The sequence below is a fragment of the Ovis aries genome, chromosome 14 (genome assembly GCF_016772045.2).
Source record: "Ovis aries strain OAR_USU_Benz2616 breed Rambouillet chromosome 14, ARS-UI_Ramb_v3.0, whole genome shotgun sequence".
Taxonomy (NCBI): Eukaryota; Metazoa; Chordata; class Mammalia; order Artiodactyla; family Bovidae; genus Ovis; species Ovis aries.
The window spans coordinates 25,676,892-25,698,586 of record NC_056067.1 but is presented as its reverse complement, the minus strand read 5'-3'; the positions used below and the strand labels follow the sequence as shown (position 1 = coordinate 25,698,586).

At 44.4% G+C, this 21,695-nt stretch overlaps 1 protein-coding gene across 1 annotated transcript in view; it reads right to left on the bottom strand.

Moving 5' to 3' along the window:
- The window catches only part of CCDC113 (coiled-coil domain containing 113), a 31,718-nt gene that overhangs the window by 7,427 nt on the left and 2,596 nt on the right, over positions 1-21,695 (bottom strand). The window contains exons 2-7 of the mRNA XM_012189846.4: positions 19,919-20,045; positions 18,666-18,827; positions 13,462-13,617; positions 12,604-12,684; positions 9,252-9,407; positions 5,813-5,920 (exon numbers count right to left, since the gene is read on the bottom strand). Coding sequence (XP_012045236.3) covers positions 5,813-5,920; positions 9,252-9,407; positions 12,604-12,684; positions 13,462-13,617; positions 18,666-18,827; positions 19,919-20,045 — 790 coding nt within the window. The remainder of the gene's footprint in view (positions 1-5,812; positions 5,921-9,251; positions 9,408-12,603; positions 12,685-13,461; positions 13,618-18,665; positions 18,828-19,918; positions 20,046-21,695) is intronic.

The following is a 21,695-nucleotide window of genomic DNA, read 5'->3' as shown; positions in this document are numbered from 1 at the left end:
AATACCTGAGATGAATATAATGAAGTAAGAACTAGAGCATTAAGCACTAGCTACGAGGGATATGTTCAGAAGAGCAGGGACTGCAATCTCATCCAGCACCCTGCTTGAAGAGCAGGGTGAAACTACGGGAAAGGCAGGCCATTGTTCCCATGCCCAGCTCCGGTGCAATGGTGCAGGGGAGAGGGTGTGAAACAAAGAGCTCCGGAATGTGGCCTAAGAAATGAACTTTACTTGGAACAGTGTGGGGATATCATGCCTAAGGACTTTGTGGAAAACAGTGGAGATCTTTGGGGTGAGTGGTTAAGATCTATCTGATAGTTCCAGTAGAAGTAGCAACAAGCAAAAAGTAGATCAGTTAGATCTTTAACTTAACCAGAGAAAGAGAAAATTAAGAAGAGCCTTCCTGAGAGTCTCTTGGACTCAAGGAGATCAAGTCTGTCATTCCTAGAGGAATCAACCCTGAATACTCATTGGAAGGACTGATGCTGAAGTTCCAATAATTTGGCCACCTGATGAGAAGAACTGACTCATTGGAAAAGACCCTGATGCTGAGAAAGATTGAGAGCAGGAGGAGAAGGGGGTGACAGAGGATGAGATGGTTGGATGGCATCACTGACTCAATGAACATGAGTTTGAGCAAACTCCAGGAGATAGTAAAGGACAGGGAAGCTTGGCGTGCTGCAGCCCTTGGGGTCGCAAAGAGTTGAAACAACAAATATGTGGTTAGAGCAAGCCTCAATGACTGGCAATGCTTTGCCCCTGTGATCGAGCCTGATGTTAATTAGATCAAGAATGTGGAGCAATTAACGTCTCACGTTGTTAAGGCAGTAGAGCCATCAGCTAGTAATGAAGGAGGCTAACAGCTAGGTGTGGTACCAATAGAGGCAGACCATCGAGAGGTTTAGCTGGAAGATGGAGGAGTCAAAGAGAACTCAGCTGAAATCACCCTGGTTGTAGGGAGATAGACTCCATGAGCAAGGCTGTACCCTCTGAGGAGCCACACCAGAGGCTACTCACAGCAGGAGAGGGAGACTTTACTGAATAGTGCAGCCAAATCACTAAGCAAGAAGCAAAAACGATAAGACCAAGATATTGTTGCTAAAAGATATTATCTAAAATGTCCAGTTTGCAAGAAAAATTATGAGATAGGAAAGCAACAAGGACGTGTGATCCACACAGGGATAAAAAGAGGCAACTTAAACTGCTTTTCAGAGAATCCAGAAGAAGGGCTTGGCAAAGTCTTCAAAGCAGCTATCATGAAGATGATAAAGAAACTCAAGGAGGGAACTTCCCTGGTGGTACAGAGGATAAGAATCCTCCTGCCAGTGGAGGGGACAGGGGGTTGATCCTTGGTCCGGGAAGATTCCATGTGCTGAGGGGCAGCTACGCTTATGCACCACAACTACTGAGCCTGCGCTCTAGAGTCCGTACTCAGCAACTACTGAGCCCACATGCTGAAGCTACTGAAGCTCATGCCCCTAGAGCCTGTGCTCTGTAACAAGAGAAGCCATTGCAACTAGAAATCCTTGAAGAGTAACCCACGCTCGCCACAACCAGAGAAAGCCCATGCAGCAACAAAGATCCAGTGCAGCCAAAAATAAATTAAATAAATAAATCTAAAAAAAAAAATTGGGCGAAGGTCTTGAATAGATATTTTTCCAGGAAAGACAGACATGTAGCCAAAAAGCATATGAAAAGATGCTCAATGTCGTTAGTCATAAAGAAATTCAAATCAATACCACTTCCCCCCTATTGCAAAGCATTGAAGAAAGCACCTGAAAATAACAAGTGTTGGTGAAGATGTACAGAAATTGGAACCCTCACACATACATTTTCGATGGGAATGTAAAATGGAGCAGCCGGTTTGCAAAACAGCTTGGCAGTTTCTGTAAATGTTAAACATAGAGGTACTATATATATATATAGGGCTTCCCTGGTAGCTCAGTGGTAAAGAATATGTCTGCAATGCAGCATGTGGGCATGCTAAGTCTCTCCAATTGGGTCCGACTCTTTGTGACCCAGTGGACTCACCAAGCTCCTCTGTCCATGGGATTCTCCAGGCAAGAATACTGGAGTCGGTTGTCATGCCCTCCACCAGGGGATCTTCCCAACCCAAGGACCAAACCCAAGCCTCTTACGTCTCCTGATTGGCAAGCAGGTCGTTTACCACTAGAGCCACCTGGGAAGACCCTATGCTGCTGCTGCTGCTAAGTCACTTCAGTCGTGTCCGACTCTTCGAGACCCCATGGCCTGCAGCCTACCAGGCTCCTCCGTCCATGGGATTTTCTAGGCAAGAGTACTGGAGTGGCTTGCCATTCACTGCCTTCTCCGAAATACCCTATGAGAAAAGGCCAATTCACAGAGACACGAAGCTGACTAGTAGTCACCTGTGGTTACCTAATAGAGGCAGAAGACATAAAGAAGAGGTGGCAAGAATACACAGAACTGTACAAAACAGATCTTCACGACCCAGATAATCATGACGGTGTGATCACTCCCCTAGAGCCAGACATCCTGGAATGTGAAGTCAAGTGGGCCTTAGGAAACATCACTACAAACAAAGCTAGTGGAGCTGATGGAATTCCAGTTGAGCTATTTCAAATCCTAAAAGATGATGCTGTGAATGTGCTGCACTCAATATGCCAGCAAATTTGAAAGCCTCAGCAGTGGCCATGGGATTGGAAAAGGTCAGTTTTCATCCCAATCCCCAAGAAAAGCAATGCCAAAGAATGCTCAAACTACTGCACAATTGCACTCATCTCACATGCTAGCTGGAGAAGGAAATGGCAATCCACTCCAGTATTCTTGCCTGGAGAATCCCGGAGACAGAGGAGCCTGGTGGGCTGCCGTCTATGGGGTCGCACAGACCTGGACACAACTGAAGCAACTTAGCAGCAGCAGCACACCCTAGCAAAGTAATGCTCAAAATTCTCCAAGCCAGGCTTCAGCAATATGTGAACCGTGAACTTCCAGATGTTCAAGCTGGTTTTAGAAAAGGCAGAGGAACCAGAGATCAAATTGCCAACATCCGTTGGATCACCGAAAAAGTAAGAGAGTTCCAGAAAAACATTTATTTCTGCTTTATGGACTATGCCAAAACCTTTGACTGTGTGGATCACAATAAACTGTGGAAAATTCTGAAAGAGATGGGGATACCAGACCACCTGACCTGTGTCTTGAGAAATATATATGCAGGTCAGGAAGCAACCGTTAGAACTGGACATGGAACAACAGACTGGTTCCAAATCGGGAAAGGAATACGTCAAGGCTGTATATTGTCACCCTGCTTATTTAACTTGTATGCAGAGTACATCATGAGAAATGCTGGACTGGATGAAACACAAGCTGGAATCAAGATTGCCAGGAGAAATATCAATAACCTCATATATGCAGATGACACCTTCCTAAGGGCAGAAAGCGAAGAAAAGCTAAAGAGCCTCTTGATGAAAGTGAAAGAGGAGAGTGAAACAGTTGGCTTAAAACTCAACATTCAGGAAACTAGGATCACGGCATCTGGTCCCGTCACTTCATGGCAAACAGATGGGAAAAAAATGCAAACAGAGGGAGACTTTATTTTGGGGGGCTCCAAAATCACTGCAGATGGTGACTGCGGCCACGAAATTAAAAGATGCTTACTCATTGGAAGAAAAGTTATGACCAACCTGCTGCTGCTGCTGCTGCTAAGTTACATCAGTCATGTCCGACTCTGTGCGACGCCATAGATGGCAGCCCACCAGGCTCCCCGTCCCTGGGATTCTCCAGGCAAGAACACTGGAGTGGGTTGTCATTTCCTTCTCCAATGCATGAAAGTGAAAAGTGAAAGTGAAGTCGCTCAGTCGTGTCTGACTCTTTGCGACCCCATGGACGGTAGCCTATCAGGCTCCTCCGTCCATGGGATTTCCCAGGCAAGAGTACTGGAGTAGGGTGCCATTGCCTTCTTCGATGACCAACCTAGGCAATATATTAAAAAGCAGAGACATTACTTTGCCAACAAAAGTCCATCTAGTCAAGGCTATGGTTTTTCCGGTAGTCATGTAGAGACGTGAGAAAACTGTATAGATATAAAGAAAGCTGAGCACCAAAGAACTGATGCTTTTGAACTGTGGTGTTGGAGAAGACTCTTGAGAGTCCCTTGGATTGCAAGAAGATCCAACCATTCCATCCTAAAGGAGATCAGTTCTGGGTGTTAATTGAAAGGACTGATGTTGAAGCTGAAACTCCAATACTTTGGCCACCTCATGCAAAGAGCTGACTCATTTTAAAAGACCCTGATGCTGGGAAAGATTGAGGGCAGGTAGAGAAGGGGACTACAGAGGATGAGATGGTTGGATGGCATCACTGACTCAATGGACGTGAGTTTGGGTAGACTCCGGGAGTTGGTGGTGGACAGGGAGGCCTGGCGTGCTGCAGTCCATGGAGTCACAAAGAGTCAGACACGACTGAGAGACTAAAGTGAGTGAGTGAATGGTTGGTGGATGGGAATGAGGTGAGGTAAAATAAAGGATGTCTAATGGATCCAGGGTTTCTTTCTGAGGTGATGAAAATGTTCAAAAATACTCAAGCTGGTGGTTATACAACTCTGGGAATATACTATAAGCCACTCAAATCTACACTTTAAATTGATACATTATTTCATACATGAATTATATCCCAATTGAGCTGTTTTTTTAAAAGTTAAGAAAATGAAAATATACTAAGTAGTTAACGCCAGGCTTTTAAAGATTGATCTCACATTTTACTTGTCATCTAAGAAGTATCAACCCAAACAAAGAAAGACCACAGGAATTCCACATAGAGAGAATACACAGATCTTTGCTTTGATTTTGTTATAGGCCACTCTGTACTGAGACTGGTTTTTTTTTTTTTTTTTTCCAAAGGATTCGGGCTCTCCACCAAGAATACGATGTGGACGCCACGGCAAAACTGAGTCAGATGTAGTAATCCTGTGGCTTCGGGACTGTTGCAGGCAGTGTAGGGGACACTTCAGACTCATTTGAGACAATGACAGTATTAACTGAACAGATGGATGGTTGTAAGAGGTTAACAAAGCACCCTGTCTGATCACCGCGACAAAGGCTGTGACATCTTTCGCCGGGATACGGAACCTGAGTTCTGTCTCCTTCAAAGGCTTACTCAAGGCTAAAGACTGGCAACACCAAACCTGATGCCAGGCCTTCAGAATACAAGTCCAGGGCTCATTGTCCCCCATCTTCCCCCCAAAGTCCCTTTTGAGGATCCCAGGTGCATTTAGGTTGCGGGAATTCAACTTTATGTGCTCAGCCAAATACTGAGAGCACTCAACCCTGGTGCAGATGGAGGGAGCTCAGATGTTCATGTGGTGACCGCAGGCCCTGGAGGGCACTGGGACGGAGGTCACAAGTCTACCATCTGAGCAGCCATCATACCAAGTGAGAGCTCCTTATTTAAAAAGCTTTCTCTCCTTTGCATAGAATGTTATCATTTGCTGTGCATTCTTTTTCTTATATTGGTTACATTATTACACGCATTGTACATGTTTTTGCCAGGTTGAATACATTATACTTTGAATTTGGTACCTTGTGAGTCACTTAAGGAATTCTCAAGGGTGATTTGGACTCTGTGGTTTCTAGATGATTTCTGACTCTAGATTCTAACCCAGCAGTAATTAAAATGCCAACACCATGGACTGGGAGCCTTCTCCTCTGATGGCCCAGAACTATTTTGATTTTTCTGATCTAAGGCTCTTCTAGACAGAAACCAAGGTGGCTGACTCAGATTCCTAGTTGACAGGAGGAGAAAAGCACAAGAAAGAGCATGTTTTACCCTCGCCTACCTCCTCTGCTTGTAGGGTTTCTTTTTCAACTTTTTCAAGTAACTCTTTTCTCAGCAAGAACTCCTTGGTCAGATTGAGGGACATTTCCATGGCGTGGTGTAGCTTGCTCTGCAATATAACAACACAGGAAGTCTTGAGCAAAGATGATCGCTATAGGAAAAAGAGGCAGACAACTCTTTCTTCAGCAGAATAGCAGGACCATCCAGGAACTTGGGTCTGTCCTTCTTATGACTCCAGATTTTCAGAATCCTGGTGCCTAAGAGGCAGGGGAGGACCTCGGGAGACTTCTCACCTGCAAAGCGCCCAGACACACCTGGACCCAAATCCCACCCCACTGTTACTAAGAAAACCTCTCTAGACTTGGCCTGACTGCTTTGTAGGGTTGTGGTGCTTAGTCACTCAGTCGTATCTGATTCTTTGAGATCCCATGGACTATAGCCCTCCAGGCTCCTCTGTCCATGGAATTCTCCAGGCAAGAATACTGGAGCGGGTTGCCATTTCCTTCTCCAGGGGATCTTCTCAACCCAGGGATCAAACCTGGGTCTCCTGCATTGCAGGTGGATCCTTTACTGTCTGAGCCACCAGGAAAGGCTTAACAGAGACAGATCCTGGTAAAGTGTTGAGCACAGTGCCTGGCACATGGAGAGCACGTGGCATAAGACCACCGTCATCTGGACAGACAAAGAGGTGGATGCTACTGTGAGCATGTGCGATCTCACAAGTGAGGTCTTCCCAGACCAGGAATCAAGCCCATGTCTCCTGCAACGGCAGGCAGACTCTCTACCATGGAGCCACCAGGGATGCCCCAGGGGCTCCCTTGACTGAGACTCACTCATAAAACTCACAGAAGAGAAGACACTGTTGTCTGTCTCCTTCGTGGCTAAACCCTCAGCACTTAGCCCTGTGCCTAGTGTGCCACAGGTTCTCATATATTTAGTAATAGAGGCAAATTATTCTTCATATTTTTTATTATTTTAGAAATATGTATTTATTTGGTTGTGCTGAGTCTTAGATGTGGCACTCAGGATCTTTCATCTTTAGCTGCGGCGGCATGTGGGATCTAGTTCTCTGACCAGGGATCGATCCCAGGTCCCTGTATTGAGAGCAAGGAGTCTTAGCTACTAGACCACCAGGGAAGTCCCATTCTACATATTTTTAATGACATCTCACACTTGGGTGTTTGACATTAAAATGAAAATGATCCAACCTGCTGCCCATCCATCCGTAAACATACTTCTGGATTTTTAGCAGTTTTTTGACAGTTCTGACTGAGCACCTGCTTTGCCATTGTCCTCAGTGCTAGGGACACATCACTGACCAGTCAAGCTCTGTCCTGGTAGGCAGTCACAAAAATCTGCTTCTGAGAGGGGACGCATCGGCCCATGGTTCCCAGAAGAGTCCCCATTCAAACCCAGGTAAGCCTGACTCTACAACTCACCATGCTGGGCCCTGCTTTCCACAGGAGACCTGAGAACTGAGACACAGAAAAGTCAAACTGCATCTCTCTCAGCTTCAGGCTATGTCGCCTTAGGTCTCCTGTAGGCGTCTCCTCCCAGCTTCACCATCTGCTTGCTGTTATTCTCAGCAGGCTGACAGGCACCCTAGCCCCTGGGATTCTGACCAGAATGGCTCCCATCCTGCCCACCATGGCCTGTGTTCCAGCTGCTTGGGTTTCACCTTCAATCTGCACTACGCGTTCTGGAGCTCAAGACGCGGGCCTGGCTGTCCTATTAATATTTTATAGACAGTAGCTCCACTCCAAAGCCCTGACTTTTCCCCGCAAGACCAGACTGGCCCTGGGCCACTTAGTTGATTCCTCAGGATCAGATCAAGGTCCAGTGTGATGTAACCACATACCTCACAGCTCTCCAGCTGGACACAAGAATTTCAGAATGTGAGCATGACCTTGCCTACACACATTTTGCCAGCAGAAGGCAGTGGGTAAGGCGGGACACACACGGGACTAGGAGCCCCAGCTCCGTCACAGCATGTGGCTTGAATCCAGCAATTGCTCTCCCTCTTTCAGCCTCAGGTTTTTCATTTGTAAAAGGAAAACATTGAACAAACATAAGCCTAATATAAACACATTCGAATTCACGGTTTTAAATGACACTGTGTGGCCTGCCCAAGTCCGTGGCTGCTGTTGCCACCAAGGCACGAGGCCAAGGGTCAGCAACCTTGTTCTGTAAAAGGTTAGATGGGAAATATTTCAGGCTTTGCAGTCCAAGAGGCAAAATTGATACTGTATAATTATATTAACAAGAGAAAAAAACTGCCACAATTGTTTTATTGATAAAATTCAAAATGAAATAATTAAGTATAATATTTTGGGATATCTGTCTACAAATGAGAGGAATGAAATTTCTAGGGGAGAAATCAATTTTACTTAATTGGGTATCAAAGAGAGTGTTCTCTATCAAAATCAGTTGCAAATGTTCTTCTGTAAAAACCACCCTTGTCTCCTAGGCCAGTGGGCAGGATAGATGGGCCACTGTATCAGACAGTTGCCAGCAGAATGACCAGACCACCTGGTCTGCCAGGAACAGGCCATGCTCATGCCCATAGTCCCTGCTTAATTATCAGTATTGCCTCTTTCTCGCCAAAGACAGTTCTGTGTAGATAAGGAATTATTTAGCAGGTTTTTTTTTTTTTTTTTAATAGCTAAGATGATTTCCTTTGCAGAGTTTTAAGCAGGGAAGTACTTATTGTTGTTTAGTTGCTCAGTCGTGTCAACTCTCTTACGATTCCAGGGATTGTAGCCCACCAGGCTCCTCTGTCCATGGGATTTCCCAGGCAAGAATACTGGAGTGGTTTTGCCATTTCCTTCTCCAGGGCATCTTCCCCGTTAAGACAGGGATCAAGCCCAAGTCTCCTGCATTGGCAGGCGGGTTCTTTACCACTGAGCCACCAGGGAAGCCCCAGGGAGGTGCTTATTACAGACTAAATTAAATAGAGCCCTAATTGTGGCTGGTTCTTAAAACTCACAGTGCATAAAAATCAGCTGGGGAGTTAAAAAAATGTATGGCTCTCACCCCCTAATTCAATTGGTTGGGGTTGAGCTAGTGTGTCTATCTTAAAAAAAAAAAAAAAAAAGGCTCCTCAACTGGTTTTAACACATAGTCAAGGTCATAGAGACATTTGGGGGATTTTAGGAGATATGGCTGGAGAAGGCAATGGCAACCCACTCCAGTACTCTTGCCTGGAAAATCCCATGGATGGAGGAGCCTGGTAGGCTGCAGTCCATGGGGTCGCAAAGAGTCGGACACGACTGAAGCGACGTAGCAGCAGCAACAGGAGGAGATATGGCTTTGTTGGGAGAAATCAGAGAGCAACAGGGGAGCGTAGGATGCCTAGGCTCTCGGTGAAGCCACAGTGATGTCCCAGAACCTTGCTGTGATTCGGGAAACCCCAGGCACCGGGGCATGAGCTTGGACCTTACTTTGTACGAGTTAAGGATCTGCAGGGTGTTTCCAGATGCCAGCTTCATCTGGATCAGCTCTTGATTCCTTGCTTCAATCGTCTCTAAAAACTGAGCATTCTCGATCTTCAGCTGCTGGAAGTCAACGTCGTGGAGGGCCTCGCCTACCTCTTCCTTCTACAGCTCAGAAAGAAGAGTAACGCAAGCCAGAAAGACAAAAACAAACATACATTAATGCGTAAGTGTGAAATCTAAAAAAAATGATACAGAGGAACCTGTGTGCAGGGCAGGAATAGAGGTGCAGATGCAGAGAATGGGCTCGTGGACCCAGTGGGGGAAGGGCTAGGTGGGATGAACTGGGAGACTGGGAACGACATGTACATGCTGCTGCTGCTGCTGCTAAGTCGCTTCAGTCGTGTCCGACTCTGTGCGACCCCAGAGACGGCAGCCCACCATGTATATGCTACCGTATGGAAAACAGATGGCCAGTGGGAACCTGCAGTATAGCAAGGCAGCTCAGCTCAGTGCTCCGTGATGACCCAGAGGGGTGGGATGCAGTGAGAGGGCCTGGAGGGGTGTATGTACACGTATAGCTGATTCACTTCATTGTACAGCAGAAACTAACTCAACTTTGTAAAGCAATTATATGCCAGTAAAAAAAATAATAAAGAATAGAACATGGCTGAAAAAGAAATGATGTTGTGACTCCTGTATCGCCATACATTCAATTTCAGGTGAGCTTTTGGAAGTCAGTCATCATTCAGTCATTCTACAAACTTGGATTGGGGATCTGCTTGGTGCCAGGCATGGCCTTAGGCCCTAGGGATAGAGATCTGAGTAAATACAATACTCCCATACTCAATGACAGTTCACAGGCAGGTCACAGCATGGTGTTGTGGGACACACAGGGGCAGCATGCAAACAGAAGCCCCTCCAGGCAGGCCAGGAGAGTATGGAAGGCGGGGTCAGGGGAGGCTTCCCCGAGGAGGTGGTGCCTAAACAGGGCTGTGAAGGAAGAGGCCATTAAAGGTTGTTTTTAACCTGGAAAACTCAGAATAAGCAGCTCATAAATGCCTTTCCTTTGATCACATGATGTTTCTGCACTCGGGGTGTATTAGTGCATTAGGTTGCCTCCCTAGCCCTCACCCCACTTACCTGTCCCACCAGCTCTACGGCATCTCACGTCTGTGGTCACAAAAACCAACCTCGGGACTGCTCCCCACACCCACTTGCTATTCAAGCTATATATCTCCTAAAAGACATCTTCTTCCCTTCCCCCTGAATAACACAACAATTTCCCTAAGCCCTAACTTGACCCATCCTCCAGCTCAAACTGTTCCCATCTTCCACACCAGAAGGCAACCCGTGCCTCCACTCAGTCTCTGGATTTTGTGGTTGCGGCTTCTGTGGTCTCCGTCTAGCAGTTACGCATCTACGCCTTTTCTCACCATCACCTCTCCCTGTGAGGCTGTGAGGACAGGACCCCGTCAGTGTCATCTCTGGGTAGCAATGGCTTTTAGGTTCAAGGTCAGCCATCTGCTTCCCCTCTCATGCTTCTGGATGCCTGAGCTTGCATGAAGCCCAGAGAACCAGGAACTCGGTATTAGGAGGCACCTTCTTGAAAACGTGCTGGGGCCACATTCTTTCTTCCACTGAACTCAACTCTCCTTCGCTGACATCTCCACCCCGGCTCCAGCCTGGGGACCCTCCCAAGCGGCGTGGTCCTTTCCCACAGCAGCCAGAGCACTTGGAGGCAGCAGCTACAGCCCTCATGGGCCCCTGCTCCACGGCACCATGAGTCCCAGGTCCCCTGATGTGTTCTCGGTTCCCTCTCCTACGTGGACTCTAGTTTGCAGATTCCTTCAAGCGTGGAGCTCTCCGTGAGACACGGTGCTCCAGGTGGGGTTACTTAGAACATCAGAACAGAGGGCAGAGAGACCACCCCTTTGTGGGGGGGCATTGTGGAGTGCAGCCTAGGCCACAGCATGGCCCCCAACTGAACTGACTGTATCAGCTGCTCCACGACCAAGCCACCCAGGACCTGTGCAGGTATTTGGGGGGAATCAAAGTGAAGGATCTCACATTTGTCCTTAGTTACCTCATGTGTTAAAGTTGCCCCCAACCTGTTGAGCCTTTGGGATCCCAAGTCAATCAATCCACAGGCCCCAGATATTAATTCTCCTGCCCAACTCTGTGTCACTGTCAGCGGCCACCTCTGATTCACATGCCATTAGTGACTGCATTTGAGTTAATGACAGAAATACTGAGCTCAGAGAGGAGGGAACCATGTAGCCACATTCCAGAGGCCTTGTGCCATGTCTACCTTTAATCAGGAGCCTTTTGGATCAGCTGCTCAAAGACTCGGCAAAGCATACTCCGAACTGTGCCACCCAGGCCACATTCCCCAAAAGGGTCAACAAGTATGTCACGAGGGGTGTTTTATATATAGTTTTCTTTCTTTATTTTTGGCTGTGCTGGGGCTTTGCTGTTGTGGGGGCTTTTCTCGAGTTGAGGCGAGCAGGGGCTACTCTCTAGTTGCAGTTGGTGGCTTCTCATTGCAGCAGCTTCTCTTATTGTGGAGCATGGGCTCCCACACAGCCTTCAGTGGTTGTGGCACCTGGGCTCAGCAGTTGTGGCTCCCGGTCTCTAGAGCACAGGCTCAGTAGTTGTGAGTTAGTTGTTCTGCAGCATACGGAATCTTAGTCACTGGACTGGGGATCAACCTGTGTCTCTTGCATTGGCAGGTGGATTCTTTACCACTGAGCCACCAGGGAAGCCCCATGAAGGTCTTTTAAATTCAAGCCAGCTCCATTACAGATTTATCAGCACGGAAACTGTATTAATTTCCTCTTGCTCCCGTAAAAAATGACCACAAATGCAGAGGTTTAAAACAATAGAAGTGTATTCTCTTACAGCTCATGAGGTCAGAAGTCTGAAACAGTTCTTTGCGTTAAAACCAAGGAGTTGGCAGGGTGGCATTCCTTCTGGAGGCTCTAGAGGTGAATCTGTTTCCTTGCCATTACCAACTTCTAAGGCAGTCTGCATCCTTCATTCATGATCCCTTCCTTCGCTTTGATCTCTGCTTCTATTCCCACATCTTCTCTGTCTCACCCTCCTGCCTCCCTCTCCTAAGGACTCTTGTGACTACGTTGGACCCACTCAGATACTCCAAGATATTCTCCCCATCTCAACATTCTTGATTTCATCACACCCGCATAATCTTTATGCCGTGTAAAGTAACATAGTCACAGACTCCAGGATTTAGGACATGGACATCTTTGGAATTTGGAGACATGGACAGTTTGGGGAAGATGTTGTTCTACCCACTACAGTAACCTTAAAAAAAAAAGGAAAGAAAGACAAATCCACATACCTGCCTCAATTGTAAAAGCAACTTCTTCCTCTGGACTTTGAGCGAAACATTTTTCAAACGTAATTTATCCTTCATGTTATCCTAAAAAATAAAAGCAAATTTTAATCCATTGTCCTCCTTCTTCCCTATCAGCAGGTCTGCGACTGCAGAATTAAACTTTGAGCCCTAATGTGCAGTCACTTATTTTTAACTCTTTGATGTCTGCTCAAGCTGGTGTTGCTATGATACCCTTGCTCGTGAGCAAGCAGCAGAGGAAACTGGGTCTGCTCTATACAAATTTTCTATTACTTTTAAATTCAAGATAACTTGAGTATATTGTTGGATATAGGGGCCTTTCCTGACAAAATGATCTTATGATTCCTTGATCTATTACCCTCTTGGTAATTTACATAATTTTTTATTACATATAACATGTTAGGGTTAGTACCACTACCTACCTGCAGGATCCAAAGCTTGATAGGCTACAAAATCTTTGAAAGTAAAGGAACATTTTGTCTCATTCTTACACTAATGGAACTCAGAGAAATTGAGGTTTACTTGTTCTCCACTATGTAGTCACCTGACTAAACAGGCTCACACTTTTATCAACAAGACAGCAGGTCTTGAAACAAACGAGAAAATTAAAAGGAAGAAGCTGATCTGAGATAACTATGAATATCCATTCTGCCTGTTTGATTTTGGCTTTGATAAACTTGCATTTTAAGACACACACGCTTTGAGGGACACAAAAAAGTGTTCATATGTGGGCAACAGTTATGGTGGACCAAATGGACTGGGGCAGCCTCACGTGGACCACTTCTGTGTCATCGTTCTACGAAAGTATTCCCCTCTCTAAGCTCTAACCACCTGTCAACTCACTCTCCGACGATTCATGTCCTCAATGTACTTCATCACTTTCTGAGTGGCCAAAATACTCCCTTTCTTCTTGGATATGGTCTTTAGAATATCTTTTTCAAACTCATGCACTTCTCTCTCGACTTCGGTCCATCGAATTTCAGCTTCCTCGATGATGGCCTGGGGGAGTCAGTGCAAAGAGAAGACAGTTTGCAAAACTTCTCAAGGAGACATGCATCTAAGGAAACCTAAGGTCTCAGGCCTATTTGGGTCCCAATGCCTAACGTTTCTTTTTAGTCTTAGAAAGATATCCTGAAGATACAAATGGGACCATATGAACCTTGTTATTAAAAAGCATGCCTCAAAAAAGTTACAGTATCTATATATATAAGGAGAAGAACAAAAAAGGCCCTCGAGTATCTCCAGAAATATGAATTTCCATATCTGAAATGTTATTTATCATTAAAATTATAACACTAATATCTATCATATATCACCATATCATACATATGTATATCATATATCATATATATACCATATCATATATATATTACACATATATAATATCTGGGAGGTTATATGCCAAAACAATAACCACAGCTGTATCTGGAAAGATGGACTAGGAAGGAGGCAGAGAAGTACTCTTACTATATACTTTTATAATTTGAAAAAAAAAGTTATAATGAATCTATGTATTGATACAAAAAGACACTATTAAGTGAAAAATACAGTTCACAAAATAATATGATACCTTTTTATAAAGACATTCATATATACATAGGAAATCTAAACTCTAGGAGACAAATACAGGAACCAACAGTAATTACCTCTAGGTGGATGTTTTCAAATATTTCTCTTTTAGCTTACCTGCATGTTTAAATTTTGCTACAACAGAGATTATCTTTAAATTTTAAAATGCAAACATGCATATATTATTTTAAGAATAAAATGAGTAGCCACAGAGCAAATCATCTTTGATCAGGCTGTTTCACTGGGCACCAAGGAACAAAAGCATCTTCCTTTGCTGGCCAGCATCTGGCCATAGGCTCCTCCCTCCCCATAAACTTCACAGGCCAGAACATCTATCCACCTTAAATGCTACTTTCTATACATTACTGGAATGCAAAAGTAGGAAGTCAAGAGATATCTGGAGTAACAGGCAAATTTGGCCTTGGAGTACTAAATGAAGCAGGGCAAAGGCTAACGAGTTTTGCCAAGAGAATGCACTGGTCATAGCAAACACCCTCTTCCAACAACAGAAGAGAAGACTCTAGACATGACATCGCCAGATGGTCAATACTGAAATCAGATTGATTATATTCTTTGCAGCCAAAGATGGAGAAGCTCTATACAGTCAGCAAAAATAAGACCGGGAGCTGACTGTGGCTCAGATTAGGAACTCCTTATTGCCAAATTCAGACTGAAATTGAAAAAAGCAGGGAAAACCACTAAACCATTCAGGTATGACCTAAATCAAATCTCTTACGACTATACAGTAGAAGTGACTAGATTCAAGGGATTAGATCTGATAGACAGGGCGCCTGAAGAACCATGGATGAGGTTTGTGACATTGTACAGGAGACAGGAAGCAAGACCATCCCCAAGAAAAAGAAACGCAAAAAGGCAAAATGGTTGTCTGAAGAGGCATTACAAATAGCTGAGAAAAGAACAGAAGCAAAAGGCAAAGGAGAAAAGGAAAGATAAACCCATTTGAATGCAGAGTTCCAAAGAATAGCAAGGAGAAATAAGAAAGTCTCCCTCAGTGATCAATGCAAAGAAACAGAGGAAAACAATAGAATGGGAAAAACTAGGGATCTCTTCAAAAGAATTAGAGATACCGAGGGAATATTCCATGCAAAGATGGGCACAATAAAGGACAGAAATGGTATGGACCTAACAGAAGCAGAAGATATTAAGAAGAGGTGGCAAGAATACACAGAAGAACTGCACAAAAAAGATCTTCACGACCCGGATAATCACGATGGTGTGATCACTTACCTAGAGCCAGACATCCTGGAATGTGAAGTCAAGTGGGCCTTAGGAAGCATCACTACAAACAAAGCTAGTGGAGGTGATGAAATTCCAGCTGAGCTGTTTCAAATCCTGAAAGATGATGGTGTGAAATGGCTGCACTCAATATGTCAGCAAATTTGGAAAACTCAGCAGTGGCCAGAGGACTGGAAAAGGTCAGTTTTCATTCCAATCCCAAAGAAAGGCAATGCCAAAGAATGCTCAAACTACTGCATAATTGCATTCGTCTCACACACTAGCAAAGTAATGCTCAAAATTCTCCAAGCCAGGCTTCACTGGGACATGAACCATGAACTTCCAGATGTTCAAGCTGGATTTAGAAAAGGCAGAGCAGCCAGAGATCAAGTCACCAACATCTGCTGGATCATTGAAAAAGCAAGAGAGTTCCAGAAAAACATCTACTTCTGCTTTATTGACTATGCCAAAGACTATTGTGGATCACAATAAACTGTGGAAAATTCTGAAAGAGATAGGAATATCGGACCACCTGACCTGCCTCCTGAGAAATCTGTATGCAGGTGAGGAAGCAACAGTTAGAACTGGACATGGAACAACAGACTGGTTCCAAATTGGGAAAGGAATATACCAAGGCTGTATATTGTCACCCTGCTTATTTAACTTATATGCATAGTACATCATGAGAAATGCTAGACTGGATGAAGCACAAGCTGAAATCAAGATTGCCAGGAGAAATATCAATAATCTCAGATATGCAGATGACACCTTCCTTAGGGCAAAGCAAAGAAGAACTATAGAGTCTCTTGATGAAAGTGAAAAAGAGGAGGGTGAAAAAGTTGGCTTAAAACTCAACATTCAGGAAACAAAGATCATGGCATCTGGTCCCATCACTTTATGGGAAATAGATGGGGAAACAGTGGAAACAGTATCAGACTTTATTTTGGGGGGCTCCAAAATCACTGCACATGCTGATTGCAGCCATGAAATTAAAAGATGCTTACTCCTTAGAAGAAAAGTTATGACCAACCTAGACAGCATATAAAAAGCAGAGATATTACTTTGCCCACAAAGGTCCATCTAGTCAAATCTATGGTCTTTCCAGTAGTCATGTATGGATGTGAGAGTTGGACTATAAAGAAAGCTGAGCACTGAAGAATTGATGCTTTTGAACTGTGGTGTTGGAGAAGACTTTTGAGACTTCTTTGGACAGCAAGGAGATCCAACCTGTCAATCCTAAAGGAAATCAGTCCTGAATACTCATTGGAAGGACCGATGTTGAAGCTGAAACTCCAAAACTTTGGCCACCTGATGCACAGAACTGACTCAATGGAAAAGACCCTGATGCTGGGAAAGATTGAAGGTGAGAGGAGAAGGGGATGACAGAGGATGAGATGGTTGGATGGCATCACTGACACAATGGACGTGAGTCTGAGTAAGCTCTGGGAGTTGGTGATGGACAGGGAAACCTGGCATGCTGCAGTTAGGCTCGCAGAGTAAGACATGACTGAGCAACTGAAATGAATTGATATATCACTCTCCTGCTCAATTATCCTCACTGGGGTCCTGCTTTCTAAGACATCAGAGAGAAACCCCTCTGCCTACTCAATCTGATTTCCTAATACAGCCCCCAAAGCACCTTCTCCTCTAACCTCACCAACCTCCTCAGGGTTATGAACTTGCTGTGAACATTCCCACCTCCACTTCCTTGTTCATGTCATTCACCTTACTTAGGGGGCCCTTGTTTTCCTATTCCTTCAACAGCAGCTGTCATTCTTCACATGTCAAGTCCTATGTCCAGCCCTACCGCCCCAACATGTCTTCTCTGACCACTCTAACCCACACCATGATGTTTAATCACACAGTTCAGCATGTGAGGACAATGCTACCACATCCTGAGCTCCTTTAACATGTTAGAATTCAATGCAGCGTGTTGGGAAAGAGAAAGGAGGAGAGCGGGGGAAGGGCAGGAGAGGTTTACGCCATAGAGATGGTTCTATCAATGGGGACATGAGTTCACTATCTGTCCCTTTCAAGGAAATGAATATGATGCCTCCATTAGAAGTGGAAAAAATTTAGAAATAGAACAGAAACATCTATTTTTTCATACAAGATGGCTATGAAATGCAAGCCAGCAACTTCATCCTATTGGCAATCAAATGAACAGTGATATTTCTTCCTGTTGGAAAACTGACCACCTTGGTCTCCCATATGACGTGAACTATCGTCATGGATGCAGCCCATGGAGGGTGACGAGGGATTTTTCACTCGACTCACTGACTTAAACCTCAAGCCCCATATATCATTAAGGAATTATGCTGAATTTTTAAGAGCATTTATGGTTGGATGGCATCACTGACTCAATGGACATGAGTTTGGGTAAACTCCGGGAGTTGGTGATGGACAAGGAGGCCTGGCGTGCTGCGGTTCATGGGGTCGCAAAGAGTCGGACATGACTGAGCAACTGAACTGAACTGAACTGATGGTTATTGATTATGGGTTTTTTTTTTAAAGAATCCACATCTTAGAAACATATATTGAAATATTTACAGATAAACTGTATCTGTAAGATCCCCTTCCTAAAATAGCCCAGTGGCCAGTTACTAGGGGGAAGTTGGTAAGGATACGGAGGGAACAAGAGCAGCCACATGTTGGTGACTGCTATGTGCGGGCACTGAATGCATGAGGGTTCACTGCGCTAGCTTCTCTACATTTGTGTATTTTGAAATTTTTCATTTAAAGAGTTTAAAATTTTTTTAATTTTATTTATTTATTTTTAGTTGTGCTGGGTCTTTGTTGCTACATGAGAGCTCTCCCTAGTTGCGGCAAGCAGAGGCTTCTCTCTAGTTGCAGTACACAGGCTTCTTAACGGGGTGGCTTCTCTTGTTGTGGAGCACAGGCTCTGGAGCCCTAGGGCTTCCATAGTTGTGGGGCTTCGGTAGTCGTAGTTGCAGGGGCTTAGCTGCCCCATGGCCCACAGAATCTTCCCAGATTAGGGATCGAACCTGTGTCCCTTGCATTGGAACGCAGATTCTTAACACTGGAATACCAGGGAAGACCAAAAAGTTTAAAATTTGATATCCCCTCAAGCAAGTGGTAAGTTCCTTAAAGGCAGGTCCTCAGTTTATTTTATCCGAGTGTGTTTCTCTCAAAGCACCAACAATCATATGAGCGTAATAAAGATGCTTCTTGCTGAGGCAGAAGCGGGGAGCCCAGGGAGGACGGCCCACTGGAAGGCCTACCTCGTGATGCTGTAGGTCGCGCTCAGCATTCGCTCTCATGTGCCTGATCTCATCCTTTGTGTCTTCCAGCTCCTTTTGCACAAGTTCCAGTTTTTGGTCCACACTGAGGCCCATCACACGTTCCATGCCCATGCGGGACTTGGATTTACGCCTGTTTCGTAACTGTAACACAAGCAGTACAAAGCCATTGTCAAGTAGGAAGTGGTAAGAAAGCAACCGAAGGTGGGTATCAAAAGGACCCCTCGAACATGCTAGAAATCACTCTGAATGATGGCCAGAGCAAACCAACTCCACGGTAAATGATGCTGGACACTGGGCCCGAGGTGATGTTCATTTCACAAGTCAACCTAAGGTACTGCACAAAATATTTCAAAGGTCTCTGCTTGACAATGAACTGAAAATAAGTAAGGGGAAGTGTCTTGAGTGTGGGGAAACCCTGAACTAAAGTAAATTGCTACAGACTAGCAATCAAATCAGTGTCAGGGAAAGCCTGGAGCTCAGTGCTTCCTGAGCTGGATATAAAAGAGAAAATGCACTGGGGGCCAAGGTTTTCAGCAAAAAAAACAGACACAAATGTTGGATTTCCTAGGCACTGACATGGTCGGATGACATTGTCAACTCAATGGACGAGTTTGAGCAAACTCTGGGCGATAGTGAAGGACAGGGAAGCCTGGCGTGCTGCAGTCCATGGGGTCGCAAAGAGTAGAACATGACTAATCGATTGAACAGCAACAACGGGGCAATGAAGCCCAGGGTCAAAAGCAGATGACCCAGGAAGTGTGTGGACCTGAAGATGGCATTGTTTGATCCTCAAAAGATAGACCCCCACTCCGTACTATTTTTTTTGAGTCAGCTTCCCTTTTTTATTTTAAATGGATAACTTGCTTTATAATGTTGTATTAGTTTCTGCTGTACAATGACGTGAATCAGTTATGTGTATACATATATCCCCTCCCTCTTGGGCTTCCCTCTCACCCTTTCTACCCCACCCCTCTAGTTCACCACAGAGCGCTGAGCTGAGCTCCCTGCGCTATACAGCAGGTTCCTGCTAGCAATCTAGTTTACACATGGTAGTATATATATGTCAATCCTAATCTAAAGAGAAACCGTGGAGGGAAAACAACCAAAATTAGAACAGGGAGACAGTCATATGCCACTTGGCCAAGAAGGGCACAGCAAAGGCAGATAACAAATGTTACTTGCCTCTAAAGGGGCAAAGAGCTTTAAAGAATTCTTAGATCTCTCTTGCATACCTGTGCAATTTCTGCTCCTGCTATTTTGATTTCTGATAATCGTGGAGGTCGCTGGTCCCTGGACTCCAGTTTACTGTAATATTTTTCAAACATCTCTGTCTCAGTTTTGAGAGCAGAGTTTCCATAGCTGCAAAACAGAGAGTGCCCTTGAAAAAGTTCCACCAACTGGAGTTTAAATCCCAAGTACCTACTATTTAACACTTACTAGCTTTGTATGACCTTGTAAGATACTTAACCTTTCGGTGCCTCTCTTTCCTCATCTGTAAAATGGGAATAATAATAGCACCTATCTTTGAGAGTTGTGATAAGGAAAGCAAAGGCTCTGGGACAGTGCCTGGCACACAGTGAATGCTATTTACATACTCTCTATATTTTTTTAATATACATCTAATGAGCCATAAAGTGCAGAGCACTAGGATTACAGGCATACATTGGGGATATAATGGATCCAGTTTCAAACAACTGCAATCAAGTAAATAGTGCAATAAAGTGAGTCACATAATTTTTTGGTTTTTTGGTGCATTAAAATTATGTTTATATTATACTGTAGTCTACTAAGTGTGCATGCCATTATGTCTAAAAAAGTACATACTTTAATTAACAATGCTTTCTTGCTAAAAATAAAAAATAAAAACAGTAACCATCATCTGAGCCTTCAGCAGGTCATAATCTTTGCAATAGTAGCATCAAAAAATCAGTGACCACAAATCACCATAACAAATATAATAATATAAAGAAAAAGCTTGAAATATTTCAAAAATCATGGAAATGTGACACAGACACAAAATGAGCAAATGCTGTTGGGAAAAAAAGCATCAATATGCTTGCTCAATGCAGAGTTGCCACAAACCTTTGTTTTGTAAAAAACACAATGTCTGTAAGGTACAATAAAGCAAAACGCAATAAAATGAGATATGCCTATATACTGAAAATTGGTACAAGTTTCATCTTCAAATATCTGCTAACCTATCTGTGAAATTCCTTCTGAATTAATACTGAATATTTTATTTTTAAATTTTACTTTTGGCCGCACTGGGTCTTTGTTGCTGCAAACAGGCTCTCCCTAGTTGCAGCAAGGGGCTTCCCTCCAGTTGCGGTGCATGGGCTTCTGACTACCATGGCTTCTCTTGTTGCAAACCACAGGCTCTAGGTGCACAGACTACAGTAGTTGTGGCTTTCGGGCTCTTGAGCACAGGCTCAGTAGTTGTGGCGCACAGGTTTAATTGCTCCGTGGCATGCAGAATCTTCCCAGACCAGGGATCAAAACTGTGTCCCCTGCATTGGCAGGCATATTCTTAACCACTGGACCACCAGGCAAGTCCACTACAGAATTCTTGAAGTTACACACATCCACAATCTTCAGAGGTTTACTTTGGTTTATATTTCTCAGTTCTTTTATTTCCAGCCACCCAGTGGATGAAGTATTATTCTCTAGAAGTCTATTATAAAAGGTAGGAACGCTTTGAACAGATGGTTTTTAAACATTAGAGATGACAAAGCTAGTTTATCCTGTATATCCCAAGACTGTGTGTGACCCTTTCAACTTATCTAACATACCTGTATGTTACATGAGTGTACAGGGCTTCCCTGATGGCTCAGCTGATAAAGAATTTGCCTGTAATGTGGGAGACCTGGGTTCGATCCCTGGATTGGGAAGACGCCCTGGAGAAGGAAAAGGCTACCCACTCCAGTATTCTGGCCTGGAGAATCCCATGGACTATATAGTCCATGGCGTCGCACAGTCAGACACACTGAGCAACTTTCACTTTCACGATGG